This window comes from Podarcis cretensis (assembly GCF_951804945.1).
Source record: "Podarcis cretensis genome assembly, chromosome: 8".
Classification (NCBI taxonomy): domain Eukaryota; kingdom Metazoa; phylum Chordata; class Lepidosauria; order Squamata; family Lacertidae; genus Podarcis; species Podarcis cretensis.
This window is the reverse complement of record NC_137177.1, coordinates 53,108,036-53,120,069: the sequence shown is the minus strand read 5'-3', so window position 1 is coordinate 53,120,069 and position 12,034 is coordinate 53,108,036. Positions and strand designations below refer to the sequence as shown.

The following is a 12,034-nucleotide window of genomic DNA, read 5'->3' as shown; positions in this document are numbered from 1 at the left end:
CAGAAAGAAGCAGGATCTTGCAAGCCTCTCACTGTTGTGCTCTGTATGCTAGATTCAAAACCACAAGGTGACCCTCAAGGAGAGGCTTCATGGTGGACAGCAATGAGTTAATCAAGCGCCGTCTCAAGCTGGGCTTAGGAGAGGGTGGCCTGGGCTTGGCATTGCCCGCTGGGGCTCTTCTGACCACAATCACACAAGTTTCTCCAGGGAGGAGAAGGCACATCTGTTCTGAGTTTTGAGCATGTGGGTGGTGTGGGGGCTGCTCAAAGGAATCACGGAAGAGGCAGAGCGGGGGCCACCAGCGGGGAACTCACAGAGGATACTCCACAAACAGGAAATTCACAGCTTTGTTCTGAGCTCGGAGATGGACGAGAGGCTCAGGAAAGCAGGAATGTCCTACCCATTTCTCTCAAGCTAATCCAATGCTGAACTGCTCAGTTAAAATATTTTAGACTGCAGAAACATTTCCCCAGATAATTGCACTGATTTTCCAGCTACTAAGTTTCCAGCAGGCACAACCAGAAGCAGCAGCTCCAACCCCACAAAAATCTGGGTCACACACGCCAAGCACGAATTGTTTTTTACTACCTCTATTGGAAGAAAAACTAACATAAATGCTGGAAAACTGGCCAATTCATGGATTTAGCACAACCAGTCTAGGTACTAGTCTGTGTGTCAATTTCCATCCAGCATAACTACAGCACTGGGGGGGGGGGGCCCTTTGGCCCTCTTTTCTTTCACATCACACGCAGCAGCATTGGAAGGAAGCAGCCGGGTGGAAGGTAGCCAAGCCATACATGACTAAAGTGCGCTACAGAGATTGCTAACATGTGGCTGGATGCAAACAGCAACAACAACAAAACAAAGGAAAACCAGACAAACAGCTGCTCTTACATACCACTGAACCCCGGAGTGAGCTCAGCCAAGCGCTGGGAATAAAAAGTGCCAGCCTGAGACAGCTTCAGGCCCTTCAGGTGCTGCTCAAAGATCTCCCGCCTCTCCTGCAAGGAACAAGACAGAGCAGTTTTGCATGGCGCAGCGGATACTGAAGGGCACAAATGGGCATCAGAAGAAAGGAAGGTGCTGACATCACCTTGTCCTCTAAAAGCAGAAGGTTGGGTAGAAGGGAGTCCCAGGTTCACAGCCTTCCTGCTTATTTATTCTTATTTGTTTATTACTTATTCTTGCAAAGAATGATGGACCAGGTAGACCTTCATCCACCCCTGCAACTGCTTCTCTAGACTTTACAGAAGATTGCTAGCATCCCTATGTCAAAACATGCATAAACCATCCAAAAACTATTGGAGCCAGTGTGGCGTAGTGGGTAGCCTCACTAGGACGTGGGCTTTGGCTTGAGAACACTGTGCATCCTTCCTTAGCTTGGGATAAAGCAACTGAAATGAGAGAGAAGTGGCAAGGCAAAAGGACAGGAGTCCACAACATAGTCTAAAAATATTAGATGTTTTAAAGCATTTTTAAAAGCCTGTGTGCCCGTGTGTGTAGAAAAATGCACGCTGCCCCACAGAACCTGAGTAGTTTCTATTGAAAATACACACTGTAGGCAAGTGGTAGTGAACAGAGTGCCCTCCAGATGTTCCTGCCAGCCTCAGCCAGCACAGCCAATGGTCATGACGCAAGTTGCAGACCAGCAATATGAGGCAGGGCTGCTACCCCTGTTGTAGGCTCAAATCAAGATGCCTTTTGGGAGAGGCCTGAAGAGGAGCTGGAGTAGATTGCCACCCCAACAAGGCTCACCATGCATTTGGGGTTGCTGCTGCTTCAGAAGCAGGATTTCTGAAAGAAGGAATCTCTACTCAACGGAAGATGTCAGGCTTGGCAAAGCCATGATTATTACAAGGCAAAACCACCAGGGGGCAGAGTCTCTCTTGCTTGCCTATCTTTCCAGGCTCTGGATATTTCCAGGGCTGCTTTCAAATGCAGGACAGATGTAAAGAAGTCATTGCAAGAAGTCATTGGCTCTTCCCTCCAAAGGTCATTCCTCTTGCTATACCCCCCCTCCTATTAATTTTGATTTATTCCTTAATGTTTCTATCATCACAGCACTCGCATGACTGAGCGGGCGGGGGGGTGGGGTGGGGGGAGACAGACAGAGGGAGAGGGAGAGAGAATTGGGGCTTTGCAGATGCTCCCCTCTCCTTGAATGAAGAGAGGCAATTTGCAATTGGGGTGAGGGGGCCAGATCTAGCTGGCTACAGGCCAGCAAGTGACTCATTCAGCTGGTCCAGGCGGTCCTGATTAAAGCAGTGGGCTCAGCTGCCAGGATTTCCTTCTCCTTCCTCCTTCAAGGCAGCTGCACAGCTCACTTTTCCGGTGCCAGATCGTATCAGGCATTTGAGGTATTTTAAGCGAAAACCTGGAGGAGCAGGAGGATAGCGAAGCCCCAGATGGGAGGAGGGGATGCTGGTGCTATTTAAAAAGGAAAACCCTCATCTCAATTCAGGTCCTGCTTACCGCCCAAGCGGATGCAGCCATTTATGAGCTGTTCCGGGGAGGGCAGTGGGGAGAAAAGGAAACCTTACATAGGATTAATGGAGGAGGAGGAGGACAAGGAGGTTCCTTTTCTTTGGGCCGTTTTCTATGCTTCCCACTGAGTGCACTTAACTCTGCCTACTGAGATCACAAGAAGCCCCAAATGTCTTCTGGAAACACGCAAGACTCTTTTCTACCTGGCTAGCAGTCAAATACCTAGGGATGCAAGCAGGGTGCTATTTTAAGCTCTGTGGGGTTTGTTTGTTTGTTTGTTTTTAAAAAAGACATGCTTGGATCACAGAGATTTCAGTTGTGTGTGTTTTTTTAAAAAGCAGACCACGCAAGACTGAAGTCAGGCCAAGCCTGCCTTAAGAGTTCTAAATGCACAAATTCATACTGTGTGATTCTGCATCCATCTACACACACAAATCTGATTGAAAGCATTTGGTCCTTTGCTTAAAAGCACCACAGCAAAGGCACAAGGGTCATGTTCTGAGAACTATTACTGGAGTACTCCCAAAAGGTGCCTCTCGCGTAACCAGTTCCTTTTCTTAGCACAAACGTTGTTGTTGTTGTTGTTTTAAGTAAATTTGTGTGGAAATCCTCATAGTTCCTGACTGTCCGATTGACACTGACTACTGAACTTTATGGTTCGTGCTCTTCCAATTGTGGGTCAACATAAACCCAGCAGACCTGGTTTTATAGGTTTACTGAGCTCATGTAGGCCTGCAATTTGAACGCACCATTCACAAAGCCGAGATTCTGCTAGAGCTCCAACAGGAAGTGACAGAAACACCCTTATAGCAGATAACCAACAATGGAGTGAATCCAGTTCCTGGGACTGAGTGCACCAATTGTGAGTCAAATACTAAAGAAGACAAGTGTCCACAATCCACTGCCTAGCCTCTGCTACTGCCCAATACCTTAACCACAGAATCCAAGAGTCACAGCAGAGGTGGGTCCAAATAATACCTGCAGAGTAGGCAGATCAATAAAAATGTGGCGGTCAAGCCTCCCAGGTCTCATGAGAGCATTGTCCAAGATATCTGCCCGGTTGGTGGATGCTAGCACTATGACATGATCGGTGGTCCCCATGCCTGCAACAGAGAAAAATGTGAAGAACAGAAGTGAATGGAATGTGCCACCTGTGCAAGAAGCTCCAGAGAGAGATATTTCCCTGCATGAGAGGTCAAATGTACACAAACATGCTTTAATATGCAAGGTCATGGGCGGGGAAAGAAGAGGCTGCAATCAAGCAGGTGCTCGTGGACCTATCTAGCGAAAATTGACTCATGTGGATTATATAAATGCCAGAACGCTAGAGATCTGGACACAATTTCCTCCTTTAAATGGTTTATTGCACATTTTATACTACTAAGAACACACAGAAATATATATTTTTAATTGTCCTCTCCTTACAATTCCAATCCCTGAATTGCAGAAGACACTGAAGCCCGCTAGACTCAAATGTGACCAGCATTCATACAACTTATTTGTTAATCCATTGATGCAACTTCTCTCACAATTATGTTGACAGTTTGCATTCTAGCAGTTGTCAGTATACTGAAGATAACATTTTAGCGGCAGCATGCATTTGGCAGAACTGCCATCTTTAAATGGCATGACCACAGCTGTGGGGCAATGCAGCCAGCCAAATACAAAGCTACACAGGAAGCTCTTGGCATGAGGCAGATATAGCTAGGCTTCTTCCTTGCTTGAACTGCAGAAGCACACACTGCTGCCTTAGAGTGGGGGCAGCATGGGCATATTCTCCCCACGCTGCCCAAGAGATGAGCACAATAGCTCACCCAAGGGATTTATCCTCCAGATAACCCAGAGGTCCACTCTCCTACTGCATGCTGCTACCTAATGAGCCTCACTTCTGCCTCCTTGCGGGATGCTGTGGAGGCAAATTCCAGAAGACAACAAAGCACAACTGTGCATCAGTCTGTCAGGGTATTTTGCAAGGCAAGAAGGAAGGAAATAGAGGCGCTGGGAGTCAGTCACGTGGGCTAAGCAGCTTCATTCCTATGGCAAGATTAGTGCAAGCAGAACATTAGCTGCTTTGCTCCTGGGAAGAAGTGCTCCCAAAATAGATCAGACAACCAGCAGATCCATCACCAAACACAACAAGCTTTCCAGTGCTCGCCAAAGACACCATCAGAACAAGGCCTGGGAGTGCAAGGCTCCAGACTGAGCCTTTTATAATCCTGTGACCCCTTGTCAATCTATTCTCCGCCCTCCCCCAAATCAACACCCCTAGCTTCAACATGACTGAACTGGCAACGGAGTGTGATTAAGGCAACAAGACTCCTGGAGAGGAGCTGCCTCCCCCACTCCCAGGGCACAAAGGGCAGAATGAAAGGAAGCAATTCTGGATCTAACAGGTGCTCTCCCTGTTACACAACTACCCAGGCTCTCTCAACCTACTGGGATATGCATACATTTCTGTTTCCACCCAAAGTATGGCAAATTTAACAAAGCAAGCAACCTTCTATTCAGGGATGAAGAGTGGTCAACTGCTTGCACACTTTAGCTGAGAGCAGGGAGACTTCTGACAATCTGGTGGAAGATTATTCAATTTTTGGAAAAAGCAAGGCTCAAATCCAAGTTTTAGTAGAGCCCAAGATCAGTATGTGCATGGAGAATGGAACAATCATGCTCAAAGCTGTATGGCAGAGTTAACATTGCATGGGAGCAATGTGCGCACATACACACACTCTTCATATAATCTTTGTGATGGAAGGGACCTTAGAGGTCAACTAGTCCCCCTCTGGCTCAATCCAGGACCTGCAATGCAGAATGCAAGCACAACATCCCTGACAGGTGACCACCCAGGCTGTAATTCAATATGCCCAGAGAAGGACAGTCTGCCACCTCCCAAGGCAGAGTCTGTTCTGTTGTCAAACAGCTCTTGCCATTCAGAACTTTCTCCTAAAGTTCAGCTAAAAACTGCATCTCGGTACTTTTTGCCCATTCGTCCTAGACCTCCTCACCCTTGGAGGAAAAGAGAGCAAGTCTGCTCCATGCTCTCCTGAATGACAGCCCTTCCTATATTTTAAGACTGCGATCATGTCTTTCCCCAACCTTCCCTTCCCCAAGCTGAACATACTTGGCTCTTTCAACAGTTCCTCACAGGAGCTGCTTTCCTCATGTTCCTTAGTTCAGCTCGGTTCATTCTGATCAGCCAGCATGAAGCAAAAGAGGGTGCTTTCGTGCTTTAGCAGAGACTTTTTTAAAAGCACATCGTTTCAACCTCACTCATCTAGTTTCAGCTACACTAGCAGTACAGAGTGGCTGCATCAATATTAGAGACAAAGCAAGACGCTGGCTGGGTCTGTCAAGCACACCACAGACTGCTATGCTCGGGCCAGATGAAGCTTCGGCTGGCTCCCAGCCAAGGCACTTCTGAAGAGGCCTTCTCCCAGACAGACACCAGCTGAAGCAAAAGGCTAACTAAGGCTTGAAGTCTTGGGCCACCTTTTCCAGCACCACTAGGTGCTTCTTAGCATCGGCCTCCCCCTAAATGTTGTACTTATTTCAGGCAGGGTTGGGGATCCTGTGGCGCTCCAGATGTTGCTGGATATCATGTCTGTCCGTTGCTGGCTATGGCTGATGGCAGTTAGTGTCCAACATAATCTGGAGGGCCACAGGTTCCCTATCCCTGCCCTAGGGAGTACCTGAAATTTTTTTCCCCAAGAGAGCTTAGGGAACAGGAAATTCTAGAGCTACAGACACATACGTGCACACACTTGTGCACACAAGCGGAAAACCAGCCAGGTGGTACATTTCAGAGAGTTTTAAGAACCCACCAATGGGTCCAGTCTCAATACCTTGAGTCGCTACCAAGAGACCCAGTGATAGCAGTAACACACAAGGCATGCAATAAGCAACCAAAAGAAACCTAGCAACCAAACGAGAATCTCTCTTGCTTCTTGCTGCCAGGTCCGAAAGACAGTAGGCAGAGCTGGGAGAGGAGGGCAGTGGGAGTGGCCAAAGTTTTGCTCTTCCTTACCAGGGGATTGGGGGGGGGGGATTTCACTGGCTGAAGGACTGAAGAGCAGAAGGAACTAACTGTATCTGCTTCTGCCCCTCTGCATCCAATCTTTATTTTTCCAAGTAAACAGGCTTTAAACCTACCCACCTTGGGGGGGGGAAATTATGCATTTATTACAGTTATAGCATTGGTTACCACATCTGACTAATCTTAATTGGAGTGGCCTGCCTGTAACCTACAACTGTGACCCTCCCTTTCTGGATGCAGGTCAAAGTCAAACTGGAGAGTGATGGGGGGTGGCAACATCAAGTGTGACAAGGAGAGTGTGGAACTCTTTGGAGAATCTGGGAGTACTTGGGCAACAGAGAGAAGCTTAGCAATAAAGGAAAAATGGGGGAGAAAGACAGGGAGCGGGTGGGGACATGCTTGAGCTGCCATCTTCTGTGAGTAATACCATGGCAACAGTAGGAGGAGAGTTTTCCTCCTGGAGTGGAGAAAGGGGAAATATTTCTGACCACAAGCCAAGGAAGAAAGCAAGACTGGAGAATGAGCCTGAGCTACTGACCATCCATTTCTACTAGCAGCTGGTTTAAGGTTTGCTCTTCCTCTGTATTGGAGAAGCCAGACATGTTTGTGGAGCGTTTCTTCCCCACAGCATCAATTTCATCAATGTAGACGATGCAGGGTGCACGGGCTCGGGCTTCTTTGAAGAGGCTCCGCACGCGAGCAGCCCCAAGTCCTACAGAAGGGAGCAGGGGGAGGGGGGAGGAGAAGAGAGAACAAATCCATTCTAATAAATAGCTTCATGCTCTGCTTCCTGAATCTGGGCCCTCGCAAGCTTCCGCCAGGGTGAATCTTAAATGTGTCTCAAGGCTGCTGGTTGTGCTTTGTCCAACAGGCATACAGTGCCCTTGTTGCTAATAAAAGTAGCTGGAAATCATAGGTGCTCTGGTGCTTGAATCCCACTTACAGGCTTCCTATAGGCATTTAGTTGGTCACTGTAAGAACAGGATACTGAACTAGATGATCCATTGGCCTGATCCAGCAGGGCTCAAATATGCTATTTTGTAGGTTATCAGAGGGCTGCCTGGTTTCAGGTGCCAACAGAGATCGCAGCAACAACAAGAAACCAAATTGAACTAGGAGGATATTTGCTGCCTAACAGCAGACCAGGAAACAAGAAGCCCCCAACTTTTTTTCCACGGTGCGTTTGACTGGACTAGGTTGGCTCCTCCAAAAGGATTTTCTGCTGCTCTCCATTCAGAACTGGGTGTCTCAGTTAGAAAGTTCTAGGATCAGAAGTTGAGCAGAGTGGAAGAAAGGAAGAGCAGCAGAATTGGTGTCAAGAGGGGAACTCTCTCTCTCTCTCTCTCTCTCTCTCTGTGTGTGTGTGTGTGTGTATTTGTATGTACATGTATGTATGTATGTATGTATGTATGTATTAGATCAGTCAGTGAAAATGACGTACTGCCCCAGGACACAAGCAGCAGTCTGTGAGAGGGCTTCAAAGTTTCCTACAAATAAACTAACTGAGAACAAAGCTTTCTTCCTGGTAAGCCACATTTTCATTAAGCCCACAGGAACACACTTTTTGTTTGTTTGTTTGTTTCCGGGGAAAGCTGAGCAGGCTCCCACAGAGTCTTCCTTCCAGCTCTCACCAAGGAGAGAGACCCCTCTGCCTTTTGATCAACTGTGGAAAGGAAACTGTACTGGGCTAGGGAGGGAAGGTGTTTACATCTATCCAGATATACACCATCCCTATTCAGCTGCGTTTCCCCTTGAGTGGATGCCTGGAATCTTGCTCAGGCTGCCTTCCTGGGGGTTGAGAGCCCCAAGTCAAGTTCTGCTCCACAGAAACAGATTGCAAGGACCACATTCCTTCTGTACAATGCCTCACACCTAGCTGGCTCTGTTAAATAAATCAAAGCTGACTGCTGAAGAAGCAAAGATTTAAAAAAATAAAAATACACACACCACCTCTAAGTGAATCCAGCCTCCCCGCCCCAGGACTTACCTCCTATCACCTCCACAAACTCAGAGCCAGCTATCGCCAGGAATGGCACCTGGGCCTCAGTAGCAACAGCTTTTGCCAACAAGGTCTTGCCACAGCCTGGTGGTCCAAGCAACAGGGCACCTTTGGGAACTTTAGCACCAAGCTGTAGGTAACGATCTGGGCTCTAGGAGTGGGAGGAGAAAAACCTTTTTTTAAGCTGCATACTCATTCTGCATCTTCTCCTGGTGGAAGCAAATCACAAACTTCCACTGATGTTCTTTCCCACATGTATGACAGCATGCAAAAAGAAACACCCCCTCATGTCCCTTAGTGGCTGGGCAGACAAGATGGTTGCCCATTCAGCTGCACCACACCCCTTGCGCAGAGACAGGCCCTCTGCCCCTGCACCACAAAGAATCAGGCCCACTACTACTCATGAGCTAATTGTGTGATGGAAAAGGCATAATGAAAAGAGTGTTATTTGAAAAAGGATACCCCTATCCCCAAGAATCCTGGGGCAAGTGTGACCCAAAAAACAAATACGCTACAAATAAAAGGTCCCACTCACAGGGTAAATCAAGCAAGCATAGCCAACAGATGATGGGAGTTGTAGTGTCGCAACACCTGGAGGGCCTAAGGTTCCCCACACCTGCATTACTGGATTCACAGCGTTGCCCACTCAATCCCTCCCATTCCCAACTTCCCAGCTGCACTTGCCAGCACTTGTCTTACCTTCAGATAATCCACAAATTCCTTGACCTCCATTTTGGCCTCATGCATTCCTGCTACATCCTTGAAGCTGATCCCTTTCCCAGATTTCCCATGCACAATAGTGAAGCGGGCCATCTTCAGCTGACTCTGTTGAGGAGTGGGCAGGGTGGAGGGGAGAGAGAGAGAAAGATATGGCCGAATAAAGAAAAGCAGGGGTTATACAAAGCCCTAATTCTTATGAGCTTGGGGGAAAAGCAGTTCACTGAGCAATGAAGTGCTCACGCTGCATTTGGCAGGGCCCATGTGCCATCCTCCACAGGGCAGACCATTTATTTGCCTTTCTGTTCTATTTTCTGCTTTAGGTAAGTAGGGCTGTGGTTCCACTCACTCAGCTGCTATCTTGATCTAGGTTTTAATGTTAGTAGCAAGCTGGAGGGATGCCTCAAACAATTGCTGCCGCCATGATCCAGACAAGAATCTACAGACAGAGAAATCAAATGGAAGGAGCTCTCTAGAACTCCTCTCTTGTAATTTTAGTTTCGCTAGCCGGGCTGGCGACCACTCCACCAAAATGGCAGCATGATGCACTCAATTCCCTGGCTTTCAGAATGCTGCTTATGCAAGAGATTTGGTGGTGGGGCTTTTTTTTTTAATGGTGGCAGGGGGAGAAGAGTGCGAACAGAGCAACAGGGACCTCAAAAGCAACAGGCACTGCATTCTAGCCTCCATTAAACCGCAGCGACAGACAAAACAACAATTTAGCTAAACAGCCTCTGCATAACTGCTCATTATCCTTTGCTGAAAACAGCTACTAATGTTGGCTTTCAACTAAGCTTACAGCAGGCCCCAAGCTTGGAAGTGCATCAATAAAAGTGCCAGGGGTGTCACCCACCTAAAGGAAGTAAAGAGGGAGCCTTGGGAACTTCCACAGCTATAAAGTAAAGGGAGTAGGGCAGAGCTGACTGGGCTACTGAACTGCAGAACATTTTTTTCAGCCCATTTCCACCTCCCCCAGCCCCTCCCAAGCAGGCAGGCAGGCAGACAGACAGAAATCACCATCCTTCCCCTCAGCTGACCGAGCGGCAGGGGTTTGGCTGATGCTGGGAGGGAGGCATGTGACAGGAGGTATGAAGGCCAGCTCACAGCACAGTCCAAAAAGCTTAGGCAGCTTTAAAGACTGAAAAAAGTTATTTTGCTAAAAGCAAGGGATTTGTGTTCGCTGCTGCATGCGAGATTTGCTGGCAAGACAAAAGCAAAAGAAATGCCATTCCCAGCTGCAAGTCATTAGTGAGCCCGGAAAACAGCAGAGAACTGCCCTGCAGATTCCCTAAGCTCAGCCTTCCCAGCCTAGAGGGACAGAGGACGCCCCCCACCACCACCCCACCCATGAGGCCAAATACTGTAAAGTTCCGTCAGCTGATAGGAAAAGCAGCAAGACATAGCACAGGGCCGCCCAGCCTTTGGCACAGCTTAATTCTCATCCGCTGTTGACTTTGCTGGGGGAGGGAAGAAGCAGCCAGGCCCACCCAAAACAAAGCAGGAGGGAGAACTACTTACAAAGGCACTGAAGCCTCCTTCCCTTCCTGCCATCCCGGCCAGGCGAAAGATGTACCACAGGATGCCAACACCCACAGCAGCCATCCCCAGGGCATAGAGGACGCTGCAAAGACAACAGCAAACCAGGGTCAGATCTAAGCAACTGCTGTATCAGTTATGAACGGACAAAAACATAGCCAGTACTGTATTTGTGGGACAGCTATGGCAACATTTCAAGATGCAGGGACAGGAAACCTGTGGCGCTTCAGCTGCAATTCCCATCAGCCAGCATGACCAAAGGTTAGGGATGATGGGAGCTGGAGTCTTGCAACATCTGGAGTATAGCTTTTTTGGGGGTGGGGTGGGGAAGGAGCCTGTCTAAATCAAAGAACAGGTTAAGAGCCCAATGAGCTTTGGAGGCAGTGTAAAGGGGCATCTTCTGTGCTCTCACTCTCAAGCGTTAATGTGCAGCTGGCATTAATTCCAATAAAGCTTTGGGGGAAGTTCCAAACAAATGTCGCTAACAGAGAATGTGTGTTGTCTCTGACTCTGAGCAGATTGCTCCATTGAAACATAGGGAAACCTAGGAAGCTGCCTTACTCAGAGTCCACTGGCCCATCTAGCTCAATTGTCTCCACTGACTGGGAACATCTCTCCAGCATTTCAGGCAGGGTCATTTCCAGCCCTACCTGGAAACACCAGTGGGGACTGAACCTACAATTTTCCATATGCAAAGCAGTTGCTCTACCAATGAGCTAAGGCCCTTCCCCAAGTCAGTGAAGTGCTTCAGACCAGCTCCTCTGAGCGACTGTTGTGGAAAGCAGGCCTCATCCAGCATGTGGGGCAATGTCCTCAGGTGTCTGAGATTCAGTGGGCACAGGTGGGAAAAGTGGTGGGCTGCTGGGAGTGCTAGAGGTGGCCAAAGGATTTAATACCATCCTCATTCAAGTCACAACTCTCATATGACTGCAATTTTCAGGTAAATAACCAACCTTTCACAATGCAAGATTGCCAAGTGATAAAAGCAAAAGTTATTTTTTAAAAAATACCCACCAAAAATAATTACATGTGGTGGTTAAGGCACAGATTCAACAGTGAAAGCAGCACAAGGGTAGCTTCTACAAAGTTTACATTCCAAATGGAAGATAAGGTAATGGCGGAAGAAAGCATCAATTGATCTGTAGCCAGTAGCTCATGTTGAAGGGATCCATGGAGAGGACTTCGGACGTTCTTCATCCTGGCTCCTGGAAGTGTCATAGTTCAGTGGCTGAGCATCTGTTTTGTATGCAGAAGGTCCCAGGTTTCAA

At 48.0% G+C, this 12,034-nt stretch overlaps 1 protein-coding gene across 1 annotated transcript in view; it reads right to left on the bottom strand.

Annotated features, from left to right (window-relative positions):
- SPG7 (SPG7 matrix AAA peptidase subunit, paraplegin) overlaps positions 1-12,034 on the bottom strand; it is a 33,120-nt gene that overhangs the window by 7,027 nt on the left and 14,059 nt on the right. The window contains exons 6-11 of the mRNA XM_079988555.1: positions 10,749-10,851; positions 9,213-9,338; positions 8,502-8,664; positions 7,053-7,226; positions 3,463-3,587; positions 899-1,001 (exon numbers count right to left, since the gene is read on the bottom strand). Of these exons, the coding sequence (XP_079844681.1) occupies positions 899-1,001; positions 3,463-3,587; positions 7,053-7,226; positions 8,502-8,664; positions 9,213-9,338; positions 10,749-10,851 (794 nt within the window). The remainder of the gene's footprint in view (positions 1-898; positions 1,002-3,462; positions 3,588-7,052; positions 7,227-8,501; positions 8,665-9,212; positions 9,339-10,748; positions 10,852-12,034) is intronic.